We start from the raw sequence: 24,513 nt of genomic DNA on the forward strand, positions 1-24,513 counted from the left end.
ACGCAGAGAGGGAGACAAAGCATAAGGGCTCTTATGGAGGTTGCTGGAGTAGAGAGGGGCTGCTGGAGTAGAGAGGGGTAGAGGGTTGGGCTAAGTGGGTGATGGACACTGGGGAGGGTATCTGTTGTAAAGAGCACTGGATATTATATAAGACTGATGAATTACAGACCTGTACCCCCAAAACAAATAATATATATGTTAATTAATTGAATTTAAATAAAATTTAAACAAAGTCTCAGCAGCTTACAAGGGACTCACTCTGGCTTTAAGGATACATGTAGACTCAAAGTGAAAGAATGGAAAAGATATTCTATGCAATAGAAAGAGAAGGAGAGCATGGGTAGCTGTACTTGTATCAGACAAAATACTTTTACTTAAAACCTGTAACAAGAGACAAAGAGGGGTGCCTGGGTGGCTCAGTGGGTTAAACCTCTGCCTTTGGCTCGGGTCATGATCCCAGGGTCCTGGGATTGAGCCCCACCATCGGGCTCTCTGCTCAGCAGGGAGCCTGCTTTCCCCTCTCTCTGCCTGCCTCTCTGCCTACTTGTGATCTGTGTCAAATAAATAAATAAGATCTTAAAAAAAAAGAGACAAAGAAGGTCATTATATAATGATAAAGGGGTTAATTCAAAGAGTATATAGCAATTGTAAATTATATACATACAATACTGGAGCACCCAAATACATTAAAAGCAAATACTAACAGATCTGAAGGGAGAAACAGATTAATAATAGCTAATGATAGGGGATGTCAATACTCTACTTTTTCACCAATGGATAAACTGTCCCAACAGAATATAAGGAAATGTTGAATTTAAACTATACCTTTTAAAAAAAGTTTTTATTTAAATTCCAGTTAATACAGTGGAATATTAGTTTCAGGTGTACAATATAATGATTCAACACTTTCATTCAACAGCCAGTCAATGCTCATCACAAGTGTACTCCTTAATCCCTATTACCTATTTAACCCAACCCCCCCGTAACCATCAGTTTGTTCTCTATAGATAAGAGTGTGTTTCTTGGTTTGCCTATCTTTTCCCTTTGCTTGTTTTGTTTCTTAAATTCCACAAATACTGAAATCATATGGTATTTGTCTTTCTCTGACTTATTTCACTTAGCGTAATACTTTCTAGAAAGCTCCATCCATATTATTGCAAATGGCAACCTACAAGGAATATACAGAACATTTCACTGAACAGAATACACACTCTTCTCAACTGCACATAGAACATTCTTCCACATAGATTACACAGTAAGTTACAAAATAAGTCTTAGCACATTTAAGAGACTGAAATTACACCAAGTATCTTTCCTAACCACAATGGTATAAAATTAGAAATCAATTAACAGGAGGAAAACTGGAAAATTCACAATATGTGGAAACTAAACAATACACTTGTGAAGAACTAATGACTCAAAAAAAAAAAAAAAAAAAAAGAAGTCAAAAGGGAAATTTAAAAATACCAGGACAAAAGACAATGGAAACCTATCAAAACTTATGGGATGCACCAATAGTAGAACTAAGAGAGAAGTTTATAGGGATAAATGACTATAGTAAAAAACAAGAAAGATCTTAAATACACAACCTAACTTTATAACTCAAGGATACAAAAGAACAAACGAATCCTGAAGTTAGGAGAAGGCGGGGAAGTAACAATGATCACAGCAGAAATAAATGAAATAGAGACTCCCCCAAAAAACCAAAAACAAAACAACCAAGGGTTTCTTTGAAAAGATAAACGAAATAGATGAAATTCTAGATAGACTAAGAAAATAAGAGTGAAAACTTAAATCAGAAATGAGGAGACATTACAAATGATACCACATAGATAGAAAAGATTAAGATAGAAAGGATAAGTGAAATTATTTCACCTGTAAGTGGAATTTAAGAAACAAAATAAGCAAAGGGGAAAAAAAGGAGAGAGACACAAACCAAGAAAGTCTTCATTATAGAGAACAAACTGATGGTTACTGGTTGGGAGGTGGGGAGAGAGATGGGTGAAATAGGTCGTGGGGCGTAAGAGCACACTTATGATGAGCACTGAGTAATGTGAAGAGCTGTTGGGGCGCCTGGGTGGCTCAGTGGGTTAAAGCCTCTGCCTTCAGCTCGGGTCATGATCCCAGAGTCCTGGGATCGAGCCCCGCGTCGGGCTCTCTGCTCAGTGGGGAACCTGCTTCCCTTCCTCTCTCTCTGCCTGCCTTTCTGTCTCCTCGTGATCTCTGTCTGTCAAATAAATAAATAAAAAATCTTAAAAAAAATAAATTCTATAAGAGTTGTTGAATTACTATACTGTATTCCTGAAACTAATAAAACACTGTATGTTAGCTATAGTGGAATTAGAATTTAAAAACTTAGTAAAAAAAAAAAAGAAACTATATACGAACAAATTGCCAACATATTGCATGACCTGTAAGAACTGGAAAATTTCTTAGAAACAGAACTTACAATAGTGGATAATGAAGAAACAGAAAATCAGAAGAAACCGATAATGAGTAAAGAAGATTAAATCAGTAATCAAAACATACCCAATACAGAAAAGGCTAGGACCAGATGGTTTTTCTGGTATATATTCACCAAACATTTAAAGAATTAACACCAATCCTTCTCAATTTCTTACCAAAAAATTGAAGAGGCCAGACTTCCAAACTCATTTTAAGAGGCCAAAATTACCCTGATAGCAAAGCCAGATAAGGACACTACAAGAAAACAGGCTGTATCATCCCTGATAAATGAAGACACAAAAACTGTCATCAAAATACTGGCAAAAAAATTGAAACAGTACATTAAAATGTCATACACAATTATCAAGTGGGATTAATCCTTGGGATGCAATGACTGTTCATCATATACATGCCAATAAATATGACATACCACATTAAGAGAATAAAAGACAAAAATCCAAGATATCAATAGATGCTGAAAAAAAATGACAAAAAGTCAATATTCTTTCATGATAAAAAGTCAAAAACGAGGTACAGAAGGAACACAGCTCAACATTTTAATAAAGGCCATATGTGACAAGTCCATAGCTAACATCATACTCAAATGGTAAGAAGACGAAAGCTCTCCCTCTAAGATCCTGAACAAGACAAGGGTGCCCACTCTTAACACTCCTATTCAATTATAGTACTAGAAGTCCTAGCCAGAACAATTAGGTAAGAAAAGAAATAAAAGGCATCCATTTCAGAAAACAAGAAGTAAAACTGTCTCCATTTATAAGTGATATCTTATGCATTAAAAAAAACCCTTAAAAACCACACAAAAAAAACCTGTTAGAATAAATTCAGCAAAGTTGCAGGATATAAAATCAATGTACAGAAATCAGCCACATTTCTATACATTAACAATAAACTATATGAAAAAGAAATTTCTAGGAAAACAATCCCTGGGCACCTGAGTGGCTCAGCTGGTTAAACATCCAGCTCTTTAATTTCAGCTCAAGTCATGATCTCAGGGTTGTGAGACTGAGCCCCAGGGTGGGCTCTGTGCTGGGTGTGTAGCCTGCTTGGGATTCTTGGGTTTCTCCCCTTTTCCCTCTGCCCATCCCTGCCCCACTCCTGCTCACTCTCCACTCCCCCCAAAAAAAGTTAAAAAGGAAAACAATCCCATTTATAGTAGCACCAGAAAGAGCAAGAAATTTAAGCAAGGTGAAAGACCTGTATATTGAAAACTATAAAACACTGATGAAAGAAATTAAAGACACAAATGGAAAGATATCCTGTGTTCATGAATCACAAGAATGTTAAAATGTCCACAGAATCCAAGGGCCATCTACAGATTCATGTAATTGCTATTTAAAATTCCAATGACATTTTTTCAGAGAAATAGAAAAAAAAAATCCTCAAATTTACATGAAACCACAAAAAACCCTAAATAGCTAACACAATCTTGAGAAGGAACCGCAAAGCTAGCGGTATCACGCTAGCTTTCAAACATTACAAAGCTAGAGCAATAAAACAGTATGGTATTGACATAAACACAGACAAATACACCAACAAAACAGAAACAAGAGCCCAGAAATAAACCATCATATATATGGTCAACTAATATTTGACAGGGATCCAAGAATAATCAATGGGGGAAAGCACAGACTCTTTGCTAAATGGTGCTGGGAAAACTGGATAACAAAATGCAGAAAAATGAAAATGTACTCCTTTCCTTTTACCCCTCAAAAAAATAAACCTGAAATGGATTAAAGACTTCAACATGAGACCTGAAACTGTAAAACTACTAGAAGAAAACAGTAAAAGCTCCCTGACACTGGTCTTGGCAATTACTTTTCTTGGATACCATTAGTACAAGCAACAAAGGCAAAAAACAAGGGAGAGAACACTAAAAGAATTCATTACAACTCAGCAATACACAAAAAATGATTTAAAAAAGGGCAGAGGGTTTAAGTACACATTTTCCCAAAGAAGACCTACAAATGGCCAACAGGTATATGAAATAGTGTTCAGTATCACATTCATCAGGGAAATGCAAATCATAACCACAATAAGATACTGCCTCATACCTGCTGGAATCTAGACTACTATCAAAAAGACAAGAGATAACAAGTATTGGTTAAGATTTGGAGAAAAGGAGACCCTTTTGTACTGTTGGTGGGGATGTAAATTGGTACAGCTACTATGAAAAATGCTATCCTCAAAAAATTAAAAATAGAACTACTATATGACCCAGCAATCCCAGTTCTGGGTATATATCCAAAGGAAATGATATCAGGACATCAAAGAGGTATCTGCCCTCTCCTATTAACTGGAACATTATTCACACTAGACAACGTATGGTGACTAAGTGTTCATCTATGGATGAATGGATAAAGAATATGACACACACACACAGGAGTATTATTCTGTCAAGTCAGATACAGAAAGACAATTACTGTATCATATCACTTATATGTGGAATTTAAAAAGCTGAACTCACAGAAACAGAATGGTGGTTGCCAGGGCCTAGGGCCTGGGGCAAATGGAAAGATGTTGGTCAAAGGGTACAAACTTCCAGTTTTATGGTAAGACCTAGGAATCCAATGTATAGCATGGTGACTATAGTTAACAATACTGTTATATATTTATCAGTTGCTCAGAGTAAATATTAAATGTTCTCCCCCCAAAAAAGGAATAACTATGTGAGGTGATAATCCTAGTATGGTAATCACTTTGTAACATTCAAGTATATCAAATCAATATGCTGTAAACCTTAAATTTACACGTTATAGATCAATTATATTTCAATAAAGCTAGAAAAAAACCAAAAACTGTTCCTAAATCCAGATACTCGACTTAACAGGCAAAGATAATTTTAGATATGCTCAAAGGGCTAAAGGAGATCATACACAAAGAACTAAAGGAAGCCATGAGAATATTTCATCAAATATCAACAAAGAGGTTATAAAAAAGGAAGCAAACAAATTACAGCATTGTAAAGGACAGTAACAAAAATGAAAATATTCACTTTCTGAGTGTTTCACCAGCAGATGTAAGCAGGGAGAGGTATGAATCAACTAACCTAATTAAATAAATAGAACATCAGGTGGTAGGTAATATGTGTTATAAAGAAAAATAAAAGCAAAGAGGGTGACAAAGAGTACACAAGGTGTTCCAATTTTAAAACAGGATGTTAGGAAAGACCTTGCAGAGATAGTGGTAAAGATGAAGGAGCAAGCCATAGACTGGGAACATAGCTGTGTAGAGGTCCTGCAGGAAGAGTGTACCTAGCACTGTCCAGGAAAGTTAAGGGGCCAGGTACATGGAATAGATCGAGCCTGGGGGAAACAAACGGGAGAAGTCAGAAGTCTGATACTGTACACATTACAACTGAGGTATCTATTATATATCCAGTAAAGATTTTTGAGTCAGCAATTATACAAGAAAGCCAAGGGTGGATCCCTGAGCCACTCTAACACTCAGAGGCTGAGCACAGGAGGAGGTACTCGCCAAGAGACACAGAAGGGCAGTTCTGGAAACTCAGGAGGACCAGGAGGTGGTTTTGAAGCCAAGACTACCGCCTAATCTTTAAAATTTTCTTTACATTTTCTATTTTCCTACAAAGTACTAAAATAAACTTATTATTTTTTAAATCTTTAAGTCAATACATTTATTAATTTTTATTTTAATTCCAGTACAGTTAACATACAGTATTAACTTACTTTCAGGTACACAATACAGTGATTCAACAATTTCATGTATTATTATGTTCTCATCAAGAAGTATACTCTTTAAAAAAAAAATCTTATTTATTTATTTGACAGAGATCACAAGTGGCCCGGGGCGGGGGGGGGGGTGGGGTGGGATGCGGGCTTGATCCCAGGACCCTGAGATCATGACCTGAGCTGAAGGCAGAGGCTTTAACCCACTGAGCCACACAGGCACCCCCCCAAGAAGTGTACTCTTAATCCTCTTCACCTATTTCACCCAGCTCCCCTCAGGCTGCGATCTGTTTGGTTTTTGGTTTGTCTTTTTCCCTTTGTTCATTTGTTCCTTAAATTCCACGTGAGTGAAATCAAATGGTATTTGTTTTTCTCTGACTGACTTATTTCGCTTAGCATTATACTCTCTAGCTCCATCCATGTTGTTACAAATGGCAAGATTTCATTCTTTTTATGGCTGAATATTCTTCCACTGTTTATCCATTCATCCATGGGACTTGTGCTGCTTCCACAGTTTGGCTACTGTAAATAATGCTGCAATTAACATAAGCATGCATATATCCTCTCGAATTAGTGTTTTGTATTCTTTGGGTAAATACCCAGTTATGTGATTACTGGATCATATGGTAGTTCTATTTTAAAAATTACATTTTCAAAGAAATATTTAATGCTGTGGGAAAATACTCACCATGGGTTATGTGGAGGGAAAAGCAGGATATGGAACACAATGCTATTGCTTATTTTTTGTACATGATGGTGCACTTTCTTACTTTCAACACTAAACATGTATTACTTTTGTAAAAATTCTGAGACAAGTATATTTGCAAATAAATACTGGAAGGTGAAAAGATATCAAGAAATTTGAAGCTAGGTTAACTGATATTACCCAGTTGGAAGAGCAGAAAGAAGGAATATCAAAAGTAAGTCAAAGAGATATGTGGGATTCCCATCAAGTATACCAATGTATGCATAATGAGAATCCCAGAAAGAGGGGAGAAGGGGGAACAGAGAAATTATTTATGGAAATAATTGCTAAAATCATCTCAAATTTCACCAAAGATATGATCTACAAATCCAACTCAGGGGACGCTTAAAGCAGCAAGAGCAAAAGAAACTGTCATGTACAAGTGATCCTCAGTAAGATTAATAGCTGATTTTTTTTCATCAGAAACCATGGAGGTCAGAGTACATGGAGGAAGAGATATTCCAAGTGCTAGAAGAAGAGAACTGCCAATCAAAAATTCTGGATCTGACACAATTATCCTTCAAAAATGTAGGAGAAATTAAGAATTCCAGATAAAAGCGGAGGGACCTCGTTGCTGGTACACATGATTCAAGAAATGCTAATTGGAGTCCTTCAGGTTGAAATGAAAGGGCACAAGACAGTAACCTGAATCCATGTGAAGAAATAAAAACACCAGTAATGTAACTACATAGGTAAATTATAAAGTCAGTATTAACATATTTTTAAGTTTATAACCCCTCGTTTTCTGTGTTTTAAAAGACAACTATATAAAACAGTAATTATAAATCTATGCTGATGAGCACACAATGTATGAAGATGTAATTTGTGGCAACACAAAATGCGGGAACAGAGCTATACAGGACCAAATTTTTTGTGTACTATTAAAACTAAGTATTAATTCAAACTAACTCTTCATCACTCAAGTGTTAGTCTAATCCAAAGGGAAAATGTTTATAACTAGACAAAAAAAACAAGGATAGAAGACTTGAACATTAAACTAGACCTAACAGATAAATGTATGTTAACAATCCACCCAATGGGATATACATTCTTATTTTTTAAGATTTTATTTATTTGACAGAAATCACAAGTAGGCAGAGAGAGGAGGAAGCAGGCTCCCTGCCAAGCAGAGAGGGGCTCCATCCCAGAACCCTGGGACCATGACCTGAGCAGAAGACAGAGGCTTTAACCCACTGAGCCACCCAGGCGCCCCTACATTCTTCTAAAGTACATATAAAACATTCTCCCAGATAGACCACATGTTAGGCAACAAAACAAACTTTAAGAAATTAAGAAAGAATAAAATCATACAAAGTTATCATCTCCAAGTTAGAAATCCCAAACAGAAGGAAATCTGAAAAATTCACAAATAAGTGAAAATTAAACAACACACTCCTAACAACCAATGGGTAAAAGAAGAAATCACAAGGGAAATTAGAAAATTCCCCAAGATGAATGAAAATAATATGACATACTAAAACTTATAGGATTTGCTGAAAGCAGTGCTTACAGGAAAATTCACAGCTGTAACTGCCTACCTTAAAAAAAAAAAGATCTAAAATCAGTAACCTAACTTTCTACCTTAAGAAACTACAGAAAAAAGAGCAAACCAGACCCAAAGCAAACAAAAAGAAGGAAATGGCAAAAATTATAGCAGAAATAAACGAAACAGAAATCAAGTGAACCAATTTTGGTTCTTTGAAAAAAAAATCAACAGAAATAGACATGCTTTTAGACTGACCAAAAAAAATGTATGTTCTTGCTTTCTCTTGCTCTTTTTCAAATATACATATAGATAGGAGGAACCAGTGAAAAGGGAAAGATTTAAGGCAGCTGGCTATTATGATCATCATCAACAGTCAGAGTAAGATACTCAATTTTTTTTATCTTTATCTCAAAATTGAGTTTAGGTATAAAATTGAGAAAATGATACTTATAGCATCTTTCTGATGATTACATGAGATAAGAATGTATAAATTACAAGGTCCAACATTCATTAAGAACTTGATAAAGGCATCTGTTACCAAATATTGATGCATTAAAGATAGTCATTGTGGCATTATTTACAACAGAAAAATACCGAAAAATTACCCAAACAATGAGAAATGTTCTGTTAATGGAGATAATCATATGCCGGTGTAACTTGAGAGTACTTAAAATATTCACTTACAGAAGGTATAAAACCATTATTTTTATATCTATTTCTTCTCTGATGGTATTGGTTTCATTCCCCAAATGACTGCCTACCCAAAACAACTGAGAACACGTAGTTATACTTTCTTTGAATGCTTTTAGCTTCATGCTTTCAACACTCAACTTTTTAATACATCTTAATTTTACTTTGAGGCAGAATCTACCTTAATTGCCCCACAAATAGTTAGCCAGTTGTTATAATATTATTTATTGAATAGCTACTTTTTCTGCTAATGGGAAACGTTGTCATTATTATAAATTCAAGTCCTATGTGTTGGATCTATTTGTGTAAATATTCAACTGAATTCCACTGTTAATACCATGCTACCTTAATTCCTACAGCTTTACTTAAAAAGTTTAATACCCAGTAAGAAAAATACTTTGTCATTACATTTTCTACTTTTTTGGCTATTCCCAGGGCTTCTAGTGAAAAAACATGTAATTTGCTGATAACAATGAGGATTTGGTGCCACACAGAAAAGACAGAGAGAATGAGACCCAGGATCAAACCAAAGATCTGAATTTGCAAGGCAGAATAAGCTTGAAAGGGTATACACCTTCACATTGTTCCTTTTGTTTCTTCTGTTGTCACGACTAATTGCTTTAGCATACTTATAAGTGTCACTGCAAAATCTTTCCTTCTGTCTTTTGTAATCTGATAAAAATAGAGCACCAATGACTAGAAAGTTGTGCTAAGCTGGAATCCTTAAAAAACCATGTGCCAAACCAAACCTGATTCATGAAAGTCTGTGACCCAGTGACATTTATATTATTACACACGAAGAAACATTTCTTACAAAATTATGTAAATAGGGGAAAACACCAATGCTAATACATTAAAGTTATAAAATTATATATACCATGTGTTCAGCTACGTAAAGAAATACACATAAAACAAAGACTAAGAAAATCTACCAAAATGCTAAGAATAGCACATGGTCATGATAAATTATCTTTTGTACATTTCTAAATATTTAAAAATACTGAGCATATATTTTTATTATGGGGAAAAGTTTCTTTTGCAGCCAGCAAGGTAAATCTATGAAATGTTTGAGATTCTAGGGTATTTATTAGACTACTCAGAATAAATAGTTCTTCGTCCTTTTTATAATGCACATGTATCTGCTTTCTCAACTATGTGAGCTTTACAAAGAAAAGAACATGTTTTGTATTACATCCAGCAGAGGGTTGGTTACATACCTCTTAAATGGTATCAACTGGAAGGTTTGGGTGTGGATTTAAGAGTCAGTCTCAGGCTGACACACCTGTATTTTTATTCCAAACCATGCTATATAACAACCCCTACCACAGTAACAACAAATAATACATTTCACAGTTCATCAGAGGCTAAGAGCCCATAGGCTATTCCCAAAAATAATGTAACTTCTGAATTTCATTATGCTCACCTACCCGTAGTGTTACCATGATTCTAGCAATTAAGCAGACACCCAATAAATAACTATTTTACCAACCATGCCATAGAGGCATATTTGATACCACCTCACTAGATGGGATTTGCTAAAGAGTAAGTATTCAGACATCAGGAAAAAGGCTTGATGTTCTCTGAGATGCAGCTGTAAGAATTCAGTAAGATTTTGTAACTTTACACAATAGGATAGACTAGACCAGGGTTTTCAAAGTGTGGTCCCTGGACCAGTAGTCTTAGTCTCACCTAGAAATTTGTAAACAATGGACATTATCGGGGTGCCTTGGTGGTTCAGTTGGTTAAATGTCTGTCTTCAGCTCAGATCATGATCCTGGGGTCCTGGGATGGAGCCCCATGTTGGGCTCCCTGCTCAGCCGGGAGTCTGCTTCTCCCTCTCCCCACCCCCCCACTTGTGTTCACTCGCTCTAACAAATAAATAAAAATTAAAAAACAACAACAACAATGCACATTATTGGGCCTTGTTCTGGGCCTACTGAATCATAAACAGGAGGGGGAGACCAATATAAAATTACTTGATACAAGCTCAAGTTTGAGAACCAGTGTACTAGACCTTCACAAAACCAACTGGCTCAAAACGGATGAGTGGTCTCGAGATGGAGCCCTGCTATCTGACTCCCTGCTTAGCTGGGAGCATGCTTCTCTCCCTCCCTCTGCCTTTCCCCTCTTTGTGTTCTCTCAAATAAATAAAATCTTTAAAAATAAAAAAAACATTTTAAAAGATTTTATTTATTTGACAGAGAGAGAGAGATAGCACAAGCAGGGGGAGCAGCATGCAGAGGGAAAGGGAGAAGCAGGCTCCCCCACTGAGCAGGGAACTGGATGTGGGGCTTGATTCTAGAACCCTGGGATCATGACCTGAGCCAAAGGCAGCCACTAAACTGACTGAACCACCCAGAAACCCCAAATAAAGTCTTTTAAAAAAACTTATCAAACACAACACCCAAAGAACAAAAAAATCTAGTCAAGAAATGGACAGAAGACATGGACAGACATTTCTCCAAAGAAGACATACATAATAGCTAACAGACACATGATAAAGTGCTCAACATCACCTGGCATTAGGGAAATACAAATCAAAACCACAGTGAGATACCACCTTACACCTGTGAGAATGGCTCAAATGAACAACTAAGGAAACAGATATTGGCAAGGATGTGGAGAAAGGGAAACCCTCTTACACTGTTGGTGGCAATGCAAACTGGTGCAGCCACTCTGGAAAACAGTACGGAGGTTCCTCAATAAGTTGAAAATAGAGCTACCCTATGACCCAGCAACTGCACTAGTAGGTACTTACCCAAAGGACACAAACGCTGTAATCTGAAGGGGTACCTGCACCCCAATGTTTATAGCAGCAATGTCTACAATAGCCAAACTATGGAAAGAGCCCAAATGTCCATCAATAGATGAATGGATAAAGAAGATGTAGTGTGTGTGTGTGTGTGTGTGTGTATGTATGTATGTATGTGTGTATATATATAAATATATATAATGGAATATTACTTAGCCATCAAAAAGAACGAAATCTTGCCATTTGCAAGATGCGGATGAACTAGAAGGTATTATGCTAAGCGAAATAAGTCAGTCACAGAAAGATAATCACCTTATGATTTCACTCACATGTGGAAGGGAAGGAAAAATAAAATAAGATAAAAAGAGAGGGAGGCAAACCATAAGAGACTCAACTACAGGAAACAAACTGAGGGCTGCTGTGGGGGAGGTCAGTGGGAGGATGGGGTAATTGGGTGATCGGCATTAGGCACCTGAAGTAATAAGCACTGGGTATTATATGCAACTGATGAATCACTAAATTCTACCCCTGAAACTAATAATACACTCTATGTTAACTAAACTGAATTTAAATAAATTTAAAACAACCACAACAGTAACAATAACAACAACAACAGTAACAATAACAACAACAACAAAAATCAACTAGCTTTCAACAATTCATTAAGTCTTCTTGGAGAACTTTCTCTATATTTGCAGTTAACTAACCACTATTCATATTCACAACTGGCCCACATCACTGGGTTAAGGGAGTCACCAAAAAACTATCATGAGAAAAGATACCACATACAGAGTCATTTTTTCATAAAGATCAAAACATGATGTTCAAACATTTCGTCTAGAAGCCGTTTACCTTCTTTTGAACCATTTTTGAAAACAGTATGTACATAAACACAATAAACAAAAAGAACACAAAGATTTGGGGGAAAATACTTTTAAAAGAGACAAAGGGCTAATAACTCCAACAGAACTTTCGTAGAAAAACACTAAACCAAGAGAAAAATGGGCAAATGAACAGATAATCCCACAAGAGCAAATTCTAATAGCCAAACATGAAAAGATGGTCAAATTCACTACTCATTGGGTAAGGGCCAATTAAAGTAACATGGAGATTACTGGGACTCTTACAAAGAATCAAAATTATCAGTAAGTAAGGACATATATAAAATTGCTTAATGTAGCAATCATTGTTCATAACAGGAAAAAACAGAATATGCATTAATAGGGAAACAGTTGAATAAATTATGGAACAAACTATGGAATATTAGGTAGCCATTAAAAGAGACATACTTATACAAGAGATTTAGTGAATTTTTAACAAACCATTAAATAAGAAAACTGAGATGCAAAATTATCCTGCCTTTATAATTCAAAGACAAAAATATGCTAAACACTGTCAATATAATATGAAGATAAAAATACATACGTATTTTTATATGTACAAGGATACATTTTAGGTTGTAGGAAGATGACCCAAGAGAAAAACACACTACACAAAAAAAACTGTGTGGCAATATGTATTTATGCAAAATAATGTATATATAGTTTTAAAAGAAAGTAAATATAAAAGGGACTTATTTAGTTTATGTGCTGACAACCACCTTCAATGATAGTGTCCATTTATTATGTACCTTCAACATGCTCAGCATTAAACCTAGGAATTTATGACCTCATTTAGTTTATACCTCAAAACTATACCATAATCCCCAATTTACAGATATATAGAGATTAATCTCATCTGTTGACAGAACTAGGTCCTTCTAAACCCAAGTTCTTAACCACATGCAAGTGAATACATGTAGTTGTTGTACAGGGCATTGATAACAGAAAGAATTCAGATTCAGGAAGCAGTCTAAAAAATGAAAAGACACAAACCAAATTGTCTATCAAAGACCCCTGGTAGAAGAACTGTCACATTTCAAAAGAAGACGTAGGAGAAAGCAACCTGTGTCAACAACTTACATTACAAATTACATAGTGTAAATTGAGAAAAATTAAGTTTAAAAATTTTAACAGTAGTTTGAGTAATGGTAGCTACTATTACTGAACACCTAGCATATTATATCTTATCCCTCGAAAACATTAAGATGCTCTTATTTGTAATAACAAAGCCATCAAGCACATAATATAGTAACAAAAGCTACACCCATCAAGATTCTAAATTGTCTGGGACTCAAAAGTTAACCTTCCATCTATAGTCTTTACGTTAGCACAATTCAGAGGAAAAAGGGGGCACATCTATCATATGGTACAAGGAGCCCAAAACACAACAGAACATACAGCAGTCCCACCTTATCTGAAGTTTCATTTTCTATGGTTTCAGTTACCCACAGTCAATAGCAGTCTGAAAGATGATGATCCTCCTGATATACCATCAGATGGTCAACAGCAAACCTAGGCTGTATCACGATTACTACGTCACAATGTCTAGTCATTCACCTCACTTCATCACATAGGCATTTTATCATAAGATGAAGAGTGAATGCAGTACAGTATTTTCAGAGAAACCATATTCACGTAACTCTTGCTACAGTATATTTTTATAACTGTTCAATTAGTTATTATTATTAATCTGTTACTGTGACTAATTTACAGACTAAACTTTATCATAAGTATGTACAGGAAAAAACATAGTAGGAGCGCCTGGGTGGCTCAGTGGGTTAAAGCCTCTGCTTTCGGCTCAGGTCGTGATCCCAGGGTCCTGGGATCGAGCCCCGCATCGGGCTCTCTGCTCAGCGGGGAGCCTGCTTCCTCCTCTCTCTCTGCCTACTTGTGATCTCTGTCTGTCAAATAAATAAATAAAATCTTAAAAAAAAACCATAATATATACGGGGTTCAGTACTATTTCTGGTTTCAGGCATCCACTGGGGGTCCTGGAATGTATCCCCTGTGGATAGGGTAGGGGGAGACTACTGTAACAGCAATCATTTAAACAATCCTTCCTGGTGATAGAATGATCCAAGGGAAGAAAAGAACAAGATAACCCCAAACTACCCAAAAACTACAGCAAAAAAATTCCACACTTTGCATATGTGTGCCATGTAAAAGTATAGTATGCATCTTAACTTTTACTTTCTAAATGGTCAGAACAGTTAAATACAGTAGTATTAGTTTTACAGATAATCAGCCTCCAAGTGGGGTGCTATGATCTGACAAGATATTAATTCTGATAGGTTCTGTTATGGCTCTACACAAAATACTAAATTAACTAGAGTACTCTTCTTCCATCTATAAACGTAAAGCTTGTTCTGAAATCTGAAAACCATTCAATATGGTACATCCCCAGAAAGGGTATGGCTCATATAAGCAGACAGATCAGGTTTCAAATCCCAAATCACTGTCTGATTATGGGAATTATAAGGAAATCATTTCAGCTTGCTTAACTTCATACTCTTCACCTTTAAAATGAGGTTAAGAATTTCATACTCCCAGAGTATTAAGAGGATTACATATAGTAGGTATTAAATTAGGTAACAACTACAGCACAAACAACGGAATGTTACAGTCATTAAAATAGATCTACAAAGTTATTACAAATTCTCACATTTAATTATAAAATATATAGTATATTATAGCTGTAAAACATTTAAAGCACAGAATATAAAAAGTGAAACTGACCCATCATCTTTTCCCCCAATTCAATTCCCTATCTAAGCTTACAATTAAGACACATAACTCTTTCTTCACTTTATTAATATAGTCTTACTTTTGGACTTTTAAAAAACCATAAATGGGGATCTTCAACTAACTTTTCTTGCCAAGAGATCCTTTCATTGAGGAGCTCTATTAGGGTCATACATAGGCTCATGCCTTGTTAAATATGATGTTTCAAAAATTTTTTTTCCAAACAATGGTGCAGTGAGAATACTTAAGCATAATTTTTTAGCATATCTGAATATGTTCCTAACATAATTTCCTTAAAATAGAACTACTGGGTGAAATAAAATAAATATATTTTAAAATTAAAGGTGTGGCTAAATAACCTTGCAAAAGGGTATTTTACACCAACAGTTTATAAGTACCTAAGTACCCGTTTCCCCACAACCTAGCGAATTGTAGATAATGCTGGCAATCTAATGGTAAAAAATCTCACATAATGTACATTTCCCCCATTATTACTAGTGTACTCTTTTCATGTTTTCTTGACCAAGTTTAAAAATGATTTCATATTCATTTATGAATTATCTGTCCATATACCTTTGCATATTTTTCTACTGGGTTATTTACATTTTTAATGATTTATAAAAGCTGTTTACATAATGTGTTACTCCTTTATTGTACACAGTCAAATACTTTTTCCCAGTTTAAGAAAAAAGTCATCTGCCCTTTACTTATAACTATTTTATCATACAGAAGTCTTACTATTTTCACATAAAATCTGTCAATTTTTAAAATGGCTTATAGGTTTCCTGACTTAGAAAATCCTTCCTCATGAAAGATGTTAAAGAGTTGCCTATATTTACTTCTAAATAGGTTTGTAGGATTTATGTGAATAGTGTAAAGAAATGATCTGAACACATTTTTCTCTTGAATTGTCCCACTTTTCTTTATAAACAACATGGGGCTTACTATTTTATTCTGCAGACATATCTGCCTGTTCCTATACCAATTAAAAAACTTAAAACATATTGAATATATGTTTTGCTTGCGATCACTCTTTTGCTTCCACCAGTTATCTGTATGTGTACCAAATCAGGCGTTTATCTCTAAACTCATTTATGTCAGTTGTATACAAGGAAGTTAAAACACTATACAGAACAATGATTTAAACTGTAAAGGAAACTATTTGTATTAAAACTAATCCAAATATTTGGCAAAAGCTAAAAGGTAAGATTTTTTAAAGTGTCAAATTAGGAAAAAGAGATTCAGGGGTAAATTATAAAAATTTCTAATTCTGCATTCAGGTTCCTTTACAAAGAAGTCTTTACACTGTTGCTCTACTTTAAAGAAATCAGAAATGATCGTTGTAGTTTATGTAAGTAAGAGAACAGACTATTTCTCACTCAAAGTAGTGTCTGTGGCCTTACATTAGAAGGAGGAAAAGGAATTGCCATTTGTGTTTCAGTTTTTAAAAAATGGTATGCACTGGGGCACCTAAGTGGCTAGTCAGTTAAGCCTCAGGCTCTTGATTTTGGCTCAGATCATGATCTTGGCATCATGGGATTAAACCCCCCTGCACTGGGCTCTATGCTCAGTCTAGAGTCCAATTGACATTCTCTCTCCTTCTGCCCCTTTTACAACCCCCTTCCCCGCTCACTCTCCTCTCTAAAAATAAAATCTTTTTAAAAAAGTGGTATGTATTAATGACATTTTTAAAAAAAGATCTGCTTTAACATTTTAACAATAACTAACCTAACAACTATTGAACCTAATCTGATTAAAGAGAGCTTCTTCTATACTGCATCTTTCCACGCAAAAAATGGTATGTCTCTGCTCACAAATTTAGATCATCTTTTAAATTTGTAGATACAGGTTTAGTTTTGTTCTAACAGATCTTAAATACTGCTGATTAAGTTTATTTTCTTTTACTTACTTATGTAAACCATCTGTCTGATTACTGCCCATTCACATTCCTTTCTCCTTGCCAAAGACAACACTTTTCACTTCTGATATCTATAATTTTTTCAAATCTACATTGCTGTGTGTGCACATTTTTAAGTTTCAGAAATGGTACTGACCAATAAACATTTTTAACCACCCCCCAGCATTATTTTTAAAAGCTACTGATGTTGCTACATGTATCATTTGGTTCACTGCTTCTAACTGCTACATATTCCATAATATGCATGTACCACATTTTACGTACCCAACCTACTAATTGCCACAATGATGCAATATTTTCCCAGATGTTACCTTAAGGAATAATGTGATACCATCTTTGGGATATATACCCAGGAGTAAGAGTCAAGGGTTCCTATAGCCTCACATGCCTGCTAACACTTAACCAATACACAGTTTTCTAATTTCTATTCATGACAGTTTTATAAGCTGTTTATAATTAGTTTTATAATTAAAAAAAGTTTTATAGTTTTATAAACTAATAAGTTTCATGAGTATTTTTGTAATTACTAATGAGTTTCAACACTGAATTATCTATGCATAGCCTTTGTTTATCCTTGTTAATTTGGAGGTGTCCCTTAAATATACTACACTAACACAGTCCCTTGACAATTCTTTAAAAAAATTGCTAATTTATTTTTGGTGGGGAGGGGGAGGAACCTCTAGAGGGAGAGAGACACTCATGCAGATTCCGAGCCCGAGTGCAGAGCCTGCAATCATGACCTGAACCAAACCCAAGAGTCAGATGTTCAACTGAATGTGCCACTGCAGCAACCAACCATCCTCCCCCGCGCTTGATAGTTTTAGAACATGGCTAAACACTTTCGATCACTCACTCACTACTCTCTGTTAACTTTTATCTTTGGCAGTGCTGCTTAATGTTGTACACAGGCCAGCGGATACTGCACCACTTGTTCAAATGTGGTACTGGCCCATGACAAAATGAGTTTGCACCAGAAATGTTAGTCAACCATATCAGTAAGTACACTGTTTATTTCAACTAATGTTTTTCTTGTTCAAAGAAGCAGTATGCTGATTTACATTCCAATTTAAGTACCAGTAGGGAGTTATGTTTTTCACTGAAAGGGAAATCTTAATTTTGTATTATCAAATTCAAATTTTTACAGTTAAGATTTATGCTTTAAGAGCTCCTTCCCTACTAGTAAATCACACTATAACCTTCTACATTACCTTCTCCTTACATGTATGGCTTTATCCAGTATGGCTTATTTTAATACACCTGTTGATACCATGAATGGGGTCTTTTTTCTAATCATCTTACTGGTTATTACCAATGTATGGAAGAAATATTTGTTTCTGTATAGTGATTATTTACTGGCTACCTCACTATAATTTTATTAGTTCTAATAATTTTATACCACCTCCCCAGAAAACCAAAAGCCTCAATCCTATCACCTTCAAATAGTATCAAGTTTTTTCTTTCTTTTTTTTTTTTTATGACTTTGTTTGACAGAGAACATGCACAAGCAGGGGGAGTGGCCGAGGGAGAAGGCAGCTCCCAGCTGAGTAGGGATCCCAATACCATAGAATCATGACCTGAGCCAAAGGCAGACACATAACCGACTGAACCACCCAGGGCAACCCAGTTTTCTCTTTTAATATGTATCCTTCATTTCCTTCTTTTCTCTTGTATTTGTTAGGACCTCTACTATAAATTTAAGTGGCAAAAAGTAATAGCATTTTTATGTGACTCTCGACTCAACAGCAATGCTTCAGTTTTTCCATTATGACTTCTGGTAGATGATTTATATAAAGTTTGTCTTCCTAGCTTTCTAAGAGTCTATATTAGTTTTAATTAATATGCTGAATTTTATCAAATGCTTTTGAAGCTTCTATTGAAATATGGCTTCTTTCTCCTCTTACTGTTACGTGGGGAGCCAATAATGAAATGTCTTACATTTTTTAATAACATGAGAAAATTGTGTTAAGAAAACAGGCTGCATATCTGTATATACATATTTGCAAATACAAGAAGAAAATTTGCTCATTTCTGAAGGAAGCTCCATCTGGATGAATTAAAAGTGATTAATATTCTCATTTTTCTATATGTCCTAGAATTTTCCTAATACATGTCACATATCATATCATTCAAATATGATTTTTAAGGAGGGGCGCCTGGGTGGTACAGTCTAACTCTTGGTTTCAGCTCAGGTCATGATCTCAGGGTCATGAGACTGAGGCCTGTGTTGGGCTCATACTCGGCAGGGAGTCTGCTTAAGACTCACTCTTCCTCTGTCTCTGACCCTCCACCCCCAAACCTGACTCTGTCTCCTTCTCTAAAATAAATAAGTAAATCTTTAAGAAAAAAGATTTTTAAGGAATTGTGTACCTAAAAATAGCCTGAAAATTAAGTTATATTATTTATGAGGTAATCATTAATTGGCTTTTAAGAAGTCAGCCTTACCAATTTTTTAAGATTTTATTTATTTGATAGAAAGAGAGAGCACACAAGCAGGGAGTGGTAGGCAGAGGAAAGGGAGAAGAAAGAGCATGATATGGGGCTTGATCCCAGGACCCTGGGATCATGACCTGAACTGAAGGCAGTCACTTAACTGACTGAGCCATACAGGTGCCCCTCAATTTTCTTCTAAGCGAGCTTTCTAGTATAGCTTTCTAGCTCTCTCAAACCGTAAGTACATATGATCAATTTGTCTAACACTAGACAATAGTTTGGTTGAGTTGAACTTTTATATGAGAGGGTTTTTTCTTTTGCCTTCAATTCTAATTACTACCATCACAAACCAATTACTGAGCATAGCACTAAGTAACCTACATTTTATTTTATTCTGAAACCACTTTTAAGGTAGATATACTAACTTCTATGAGAAAACTGGTTTCAGAGCTAATAAGCAGGGACAAGACTCAAATCCAGATTGTACCATACTTCCTTCCTAAGTAGAATCTGATTATGAACTTCCTTTCTAGAAAAGTTGTTGCCATTTTTGAACAAAGAATGATTCTGCTTTGTGAGTAGGAATTCATGAAATCCCTCAAAATTGCTTTGTAACAAATGAAAATACTTCTTAGGTTTGGGGGTTACTTAGTTAAGGGGGCCCCCATAATTCTATTCAATTAGGCCAATAAATTTAGGATTACTATCCATTTTGACAATATAAAAAACACCTGTGAAAATGAACTATATGGTCTAATTTCTGTGTCCTTCCAACTCTTTACCCATGACTCACCTCTGCTAAGTGTTGCAGCCGGGTTAGCAGTGGGGTTCTCTTGTCAGATCCAAGGCGTGTGATATAGTTTGATCTTTTGCTAAATACATACAGAAGATTAAGGACTGCCAGCACCACTTGCATATCAGAGGAAGCCAATAAAGTTGTCAAATGCTAGAGGGAACAAAAAGGGCAAGTTCATGGTATCGGGCACACTAGGCCTTGAAAACTTAAAATGCCTATGTAGTAATAGATTTGTTTATATACACAAAGCAATCAAGAAGTTTAACAGTACAAAAAAACCATTTATAAATATTTGAGCACCTACAACATGCAACCTTGTCCATAAGCAGTTTATAATCTGGCAGGAAGCCAGAAAGTCCAACAAAATTTTTAAAAAATAGTGAGCAACAGTTCAAAATTGCACAGGTACCCCTACAGGGGAATACAAAAGAGACAAAAGTGGTATTTTAATATATAGTGGAACTCAAGAACATTAAGTCTCTAAGTAGACTGTAAGTACTGTGAAAGAAAGATAATTGTATTGTTCCTCTGTATCCTTTGAGACAAATATAAAACTGGAACTAATTAAAATGCAGGGTCCTCCATATAGAAGCTAAAGATATCAACAGCTAGTGACATTTATGACTGTTACAGTATAGTGTATGTAACAGTAACCTAAGAGTGACTACTTAGATTTTTTTTTTTTAATAAAATCAAGGTGCATCAATATATTGAAGCATTTGGTCAGTGTTAAAATCATTATGTCATTTAGAGGGCAAAAAACTTAGGTATTTCTGGTTACTGATAATCCTGAAGGCTATGGATTTCCTTTTGCAAATAATCTATTTTATCTTTAAGAGACTGCTTATCTGTTCCTCACTTAAAACTGTGGGTGCTACACTTTAGTTCAGCTATTCCACTCTTCCCAAGCCATTTCCTTTCATTTCTTACCCTATTTCTTTATTAAAGACTTGGGGAAATTAACACTAACAGGGCACTAGGCAATGAGTAATGTATCAAGGAAATCAAACTATTTCTAATAGTTTAAGTGATTTGGGGCTGCTCTAATAACCTGGAACAAAGATCAATTTTTTTTTAAATTCCCAAGAATACATCAATACATGTGTTACATTCTCACTAATTTCTTGAATCTGGAAAGGTAGTGTGAAGGTGACAGTAAAGAACCTTCCCAACAACCTGTGAAGGGTATCTATATCCAAGAAACATCATCATTGTCTTTTACACTGAAAACCCTAGACCTCCATAATGAAAAGGAAAGAAGTAATTATCAGAAAGAAATAGCAATTTATCTCTGGACATGAACAATTCTACTTGAGAAGAGACCACACAGGCTTGAACCTCTCCTACCTCTATGGAACTGTACAGATGCCGGGAAAAGCTGTACTCAATGAGCAAGGCTGTGAAGTTCAACACAGCCAAGAGAAGCATTTTCAGTTGTTCTCTTTCCGGCCTATCACATACGAGCATCCACGACATATTCTCCACTGTTTGTCCAGCATCTGCCAGGATTCCATCAAAGCGGTCCAACAGATCCACCCAGTGGTATAACTCACACTGGAGAAGGGAAGAGAAAGAGGAACATCAAAGAATAAAATACTAAGTACTGTGTGGGTGCTTTGCTACAATGGACTGCTGAGCGTGACACCTAAACAAGTTCACTTCCTACCTCTGCTTCTCTTTAATCACCCCCCCCCACCAGTACAGAAACCCATATGAGAAATATACTCTGAGGCATATAAACCTGAGTTCATTATTACATCCATCAAAGTACACATGTACTAACACCAGGAGACACCTTAACTAGGTCTTCAGAGAGAGAATTCTGGCTACATTCTGAGGTCCACAAACAAAATGATTCTCCCTGCCAGAACCCATTTTATCAGAAGTGTTCATTTTCAGAGTTCTCTAAAGAAGACTCTTAACTATCTCAAACTTATATTGTCAATCAAACTAAAGGAATTCTGTGGTTGAAATTCTTTATCAATACCTGCGTAAACATTCTTCATCCTCAGCTAGCAAAATTTTCTTTCACAATTTCATTGGTGTTCACAAGCTAAAAGCTACTGGTCTAGAGCTGTACTAGACATACAGAAGATAATTATTAAGTAACTGATGAATGATGCTACCTCATTGTGGCTTCTCTTCCCATACATAGAATACAAAAAGATGTAATAGTCCAGGGAGCCCTGTCTTTTGGGAGCATGGGTTCACATACCTTCCCAATGTTCCATGTTTTGATCTGCTGCAGTTCCAAGAGGAGTTGCTCATCATTACAAACTTTGAGTTTGTCTATTAAGGCTCTGCAGTCTGCAGGCTAAGGAAAACAGGTATTCACAAAGAGTGTTTTGGAGGATGAGGGATACACAAAAACAAAGAATAGGAAAAGGAATCTTTAGGCCAACACACTTAGCAATTTAACTTTTGAAAGAATATACAACATCTTCTAGAAAATGGGAAATTCACCAATCACTTGGGATTAAAGGGAAATATTATAATAAAACAATCCATCTGTGCATTTTTAACTTGGATAAACTTGTACATGTAGACAATCTACTTGGAAGGGTACAGACAACAGAAATAAAGGAAATGAGCTAGACACCAATAAAAACAAAATGAAGAATCTGTACCACAGTTGAAAGTTAACTAGAATGCCTGATAAGAAATGTTGAATCGGGAACACTGAAAAGCCCTAGTGAATTCACAGTTAAAGGTGAAGATTAACACTGGCTGTATTTTTCTGCAACATTAAACCCTCTAACTGTAGGAGGCAAAGACCTTCTAACTTCGTAAAACTGGGACTTCATCCTTACTGGATTCCCATTGCCATATATTCCTGCTCTCTTTTTACTGATGAAAGGGCCTGTTTTTCCAGTAACAAGGTGTGGACTGAAAGCTTATAGTAAAGTTTCTGAAAGTGGAGGACGAAGAAGGCTAGGGACTGGGACAGAGAAGTCTTCTATTAATGGATGGCAACTGGAAATGATTACACTTGCTTTCTTTCTCTGTAAAGCAATACGGTATCCTGGAAACGGGCCTAGATTTGCAACCAAACAAAATTGGGTTCAGTTATTAGCTTGATGTTTAATAAGCTGTTTGATCATGAGCTACTCCAATCTCTCAACCAGTTTTCTTACCAGGAAAAGAGACCTAATAATTACCTTGGTAATGTGAGAATCAAATGTTTGCCACCTACTAAAGCACTTACTTCATACAAGAGGGGCTTAAATATTGAGAAACAGCATATTACTACAAAGAGTATGAACTCTGGAATTAGATAGTTGGTAAGCTACCTCTTTGAATCTTAGTATCTCTTCTGCAAAATGAACTAACACCTATTTATCCAGCAATATTGTTGTGAGATATAAACTAGAGGTATTTTCAGTATCCAAAACAGAACAGGGAAAAACAGGGGTTTAAAGGTTTTCTTTAAGCTAAGTCCCAAACCTTTTCTTCCCTCTGAGGAAGCATTATTAAGAGCTACCTCAAATTTCTGTGGTAATTAAATGCATGTGAAATACTTGGCATAAAATCCTTCCATAACCAGGCCTGTACTTTTTTCTCCTCTCTTTGAAGTCATATAGATGGAGGGAGAGATGATGGAGCAAGAGAAACTTAACATGGGAGTCTATACCACCTACTCATGTAGTTCACTTGTGCCTTCTGGACCTACTCAGGCTTAGTATCAAATATACCACTTCAATATCTAACGGAATGCAGTTATGCAGATCTAATTTTTTGATTCTGTGAGTTAGATTACACCCAATTCATGATGAACATTTGAATCCTATTATCACTTGGTATCTCATCATCAGGCTTTCAGTCTTTATCAAGTTTCAGTTGCAAGCCAGAAGTTGCTTTTCTGAATGTTAGAATAGTTGCTGGCAGACAATAGCCTTGCCAAAATTCTAGGAATCTCAGCTG

The 24,513-nt window shown here is 35.7% G+C and overlaps 1 protein-coding gene across 12 annotated transcripts in view; it reads right to left on the reverse strand.

Annotated features, from left to right (window-relative positions):
- Positions 1–24,513, reverse strand: part of LOC111139808 (HECT, UBA and WWE domain containing 1, E3 ubiquitin protein ligase) — a 166,528-nt gene that overhangs the window by 109,354 nt on the left and 32,661 nt on the right. For all 12 annotated transcript variants that reach the window (XM_022492219.1, XM_022492210.1, XM_022492220.1 and 9 more), the window contains 3 exons: positions 22,808–22,906; positions 21,940–22,146; positions 20,590–20,742 (listed from right to left, as the gene is read on the reverse strand). In XM_022492219.1, the coding sequence (XP_022347927.1) occupies positions 20,590–20,742; positions 21,940–22,146; positions 22,808–22,906 (459 nt within the window). The remainder of the gene's footprint in view (positions 1–20,589; positions 20,743–21,939; positions 22,147–22,807; positions 22,907–24,513) is intronic.

The sequence above is a fragment of the Enhydra lutris genome, unplaced genomic scaffold (genome assembly GCF_002288905.1).
Source record: "Enhydra lutris kenyoni isolate GAN:26980312 unplaced genomic scaffold, ASM228890v2 scaffoldscaffold119, whole genome shotgun sequence".
Taxonomy (NCBI): Eukaryota; Metazoa; Chordata; class Mammalia; order Carnivora; family Mustelidae; genus Enhydra; species Enhydra lutris.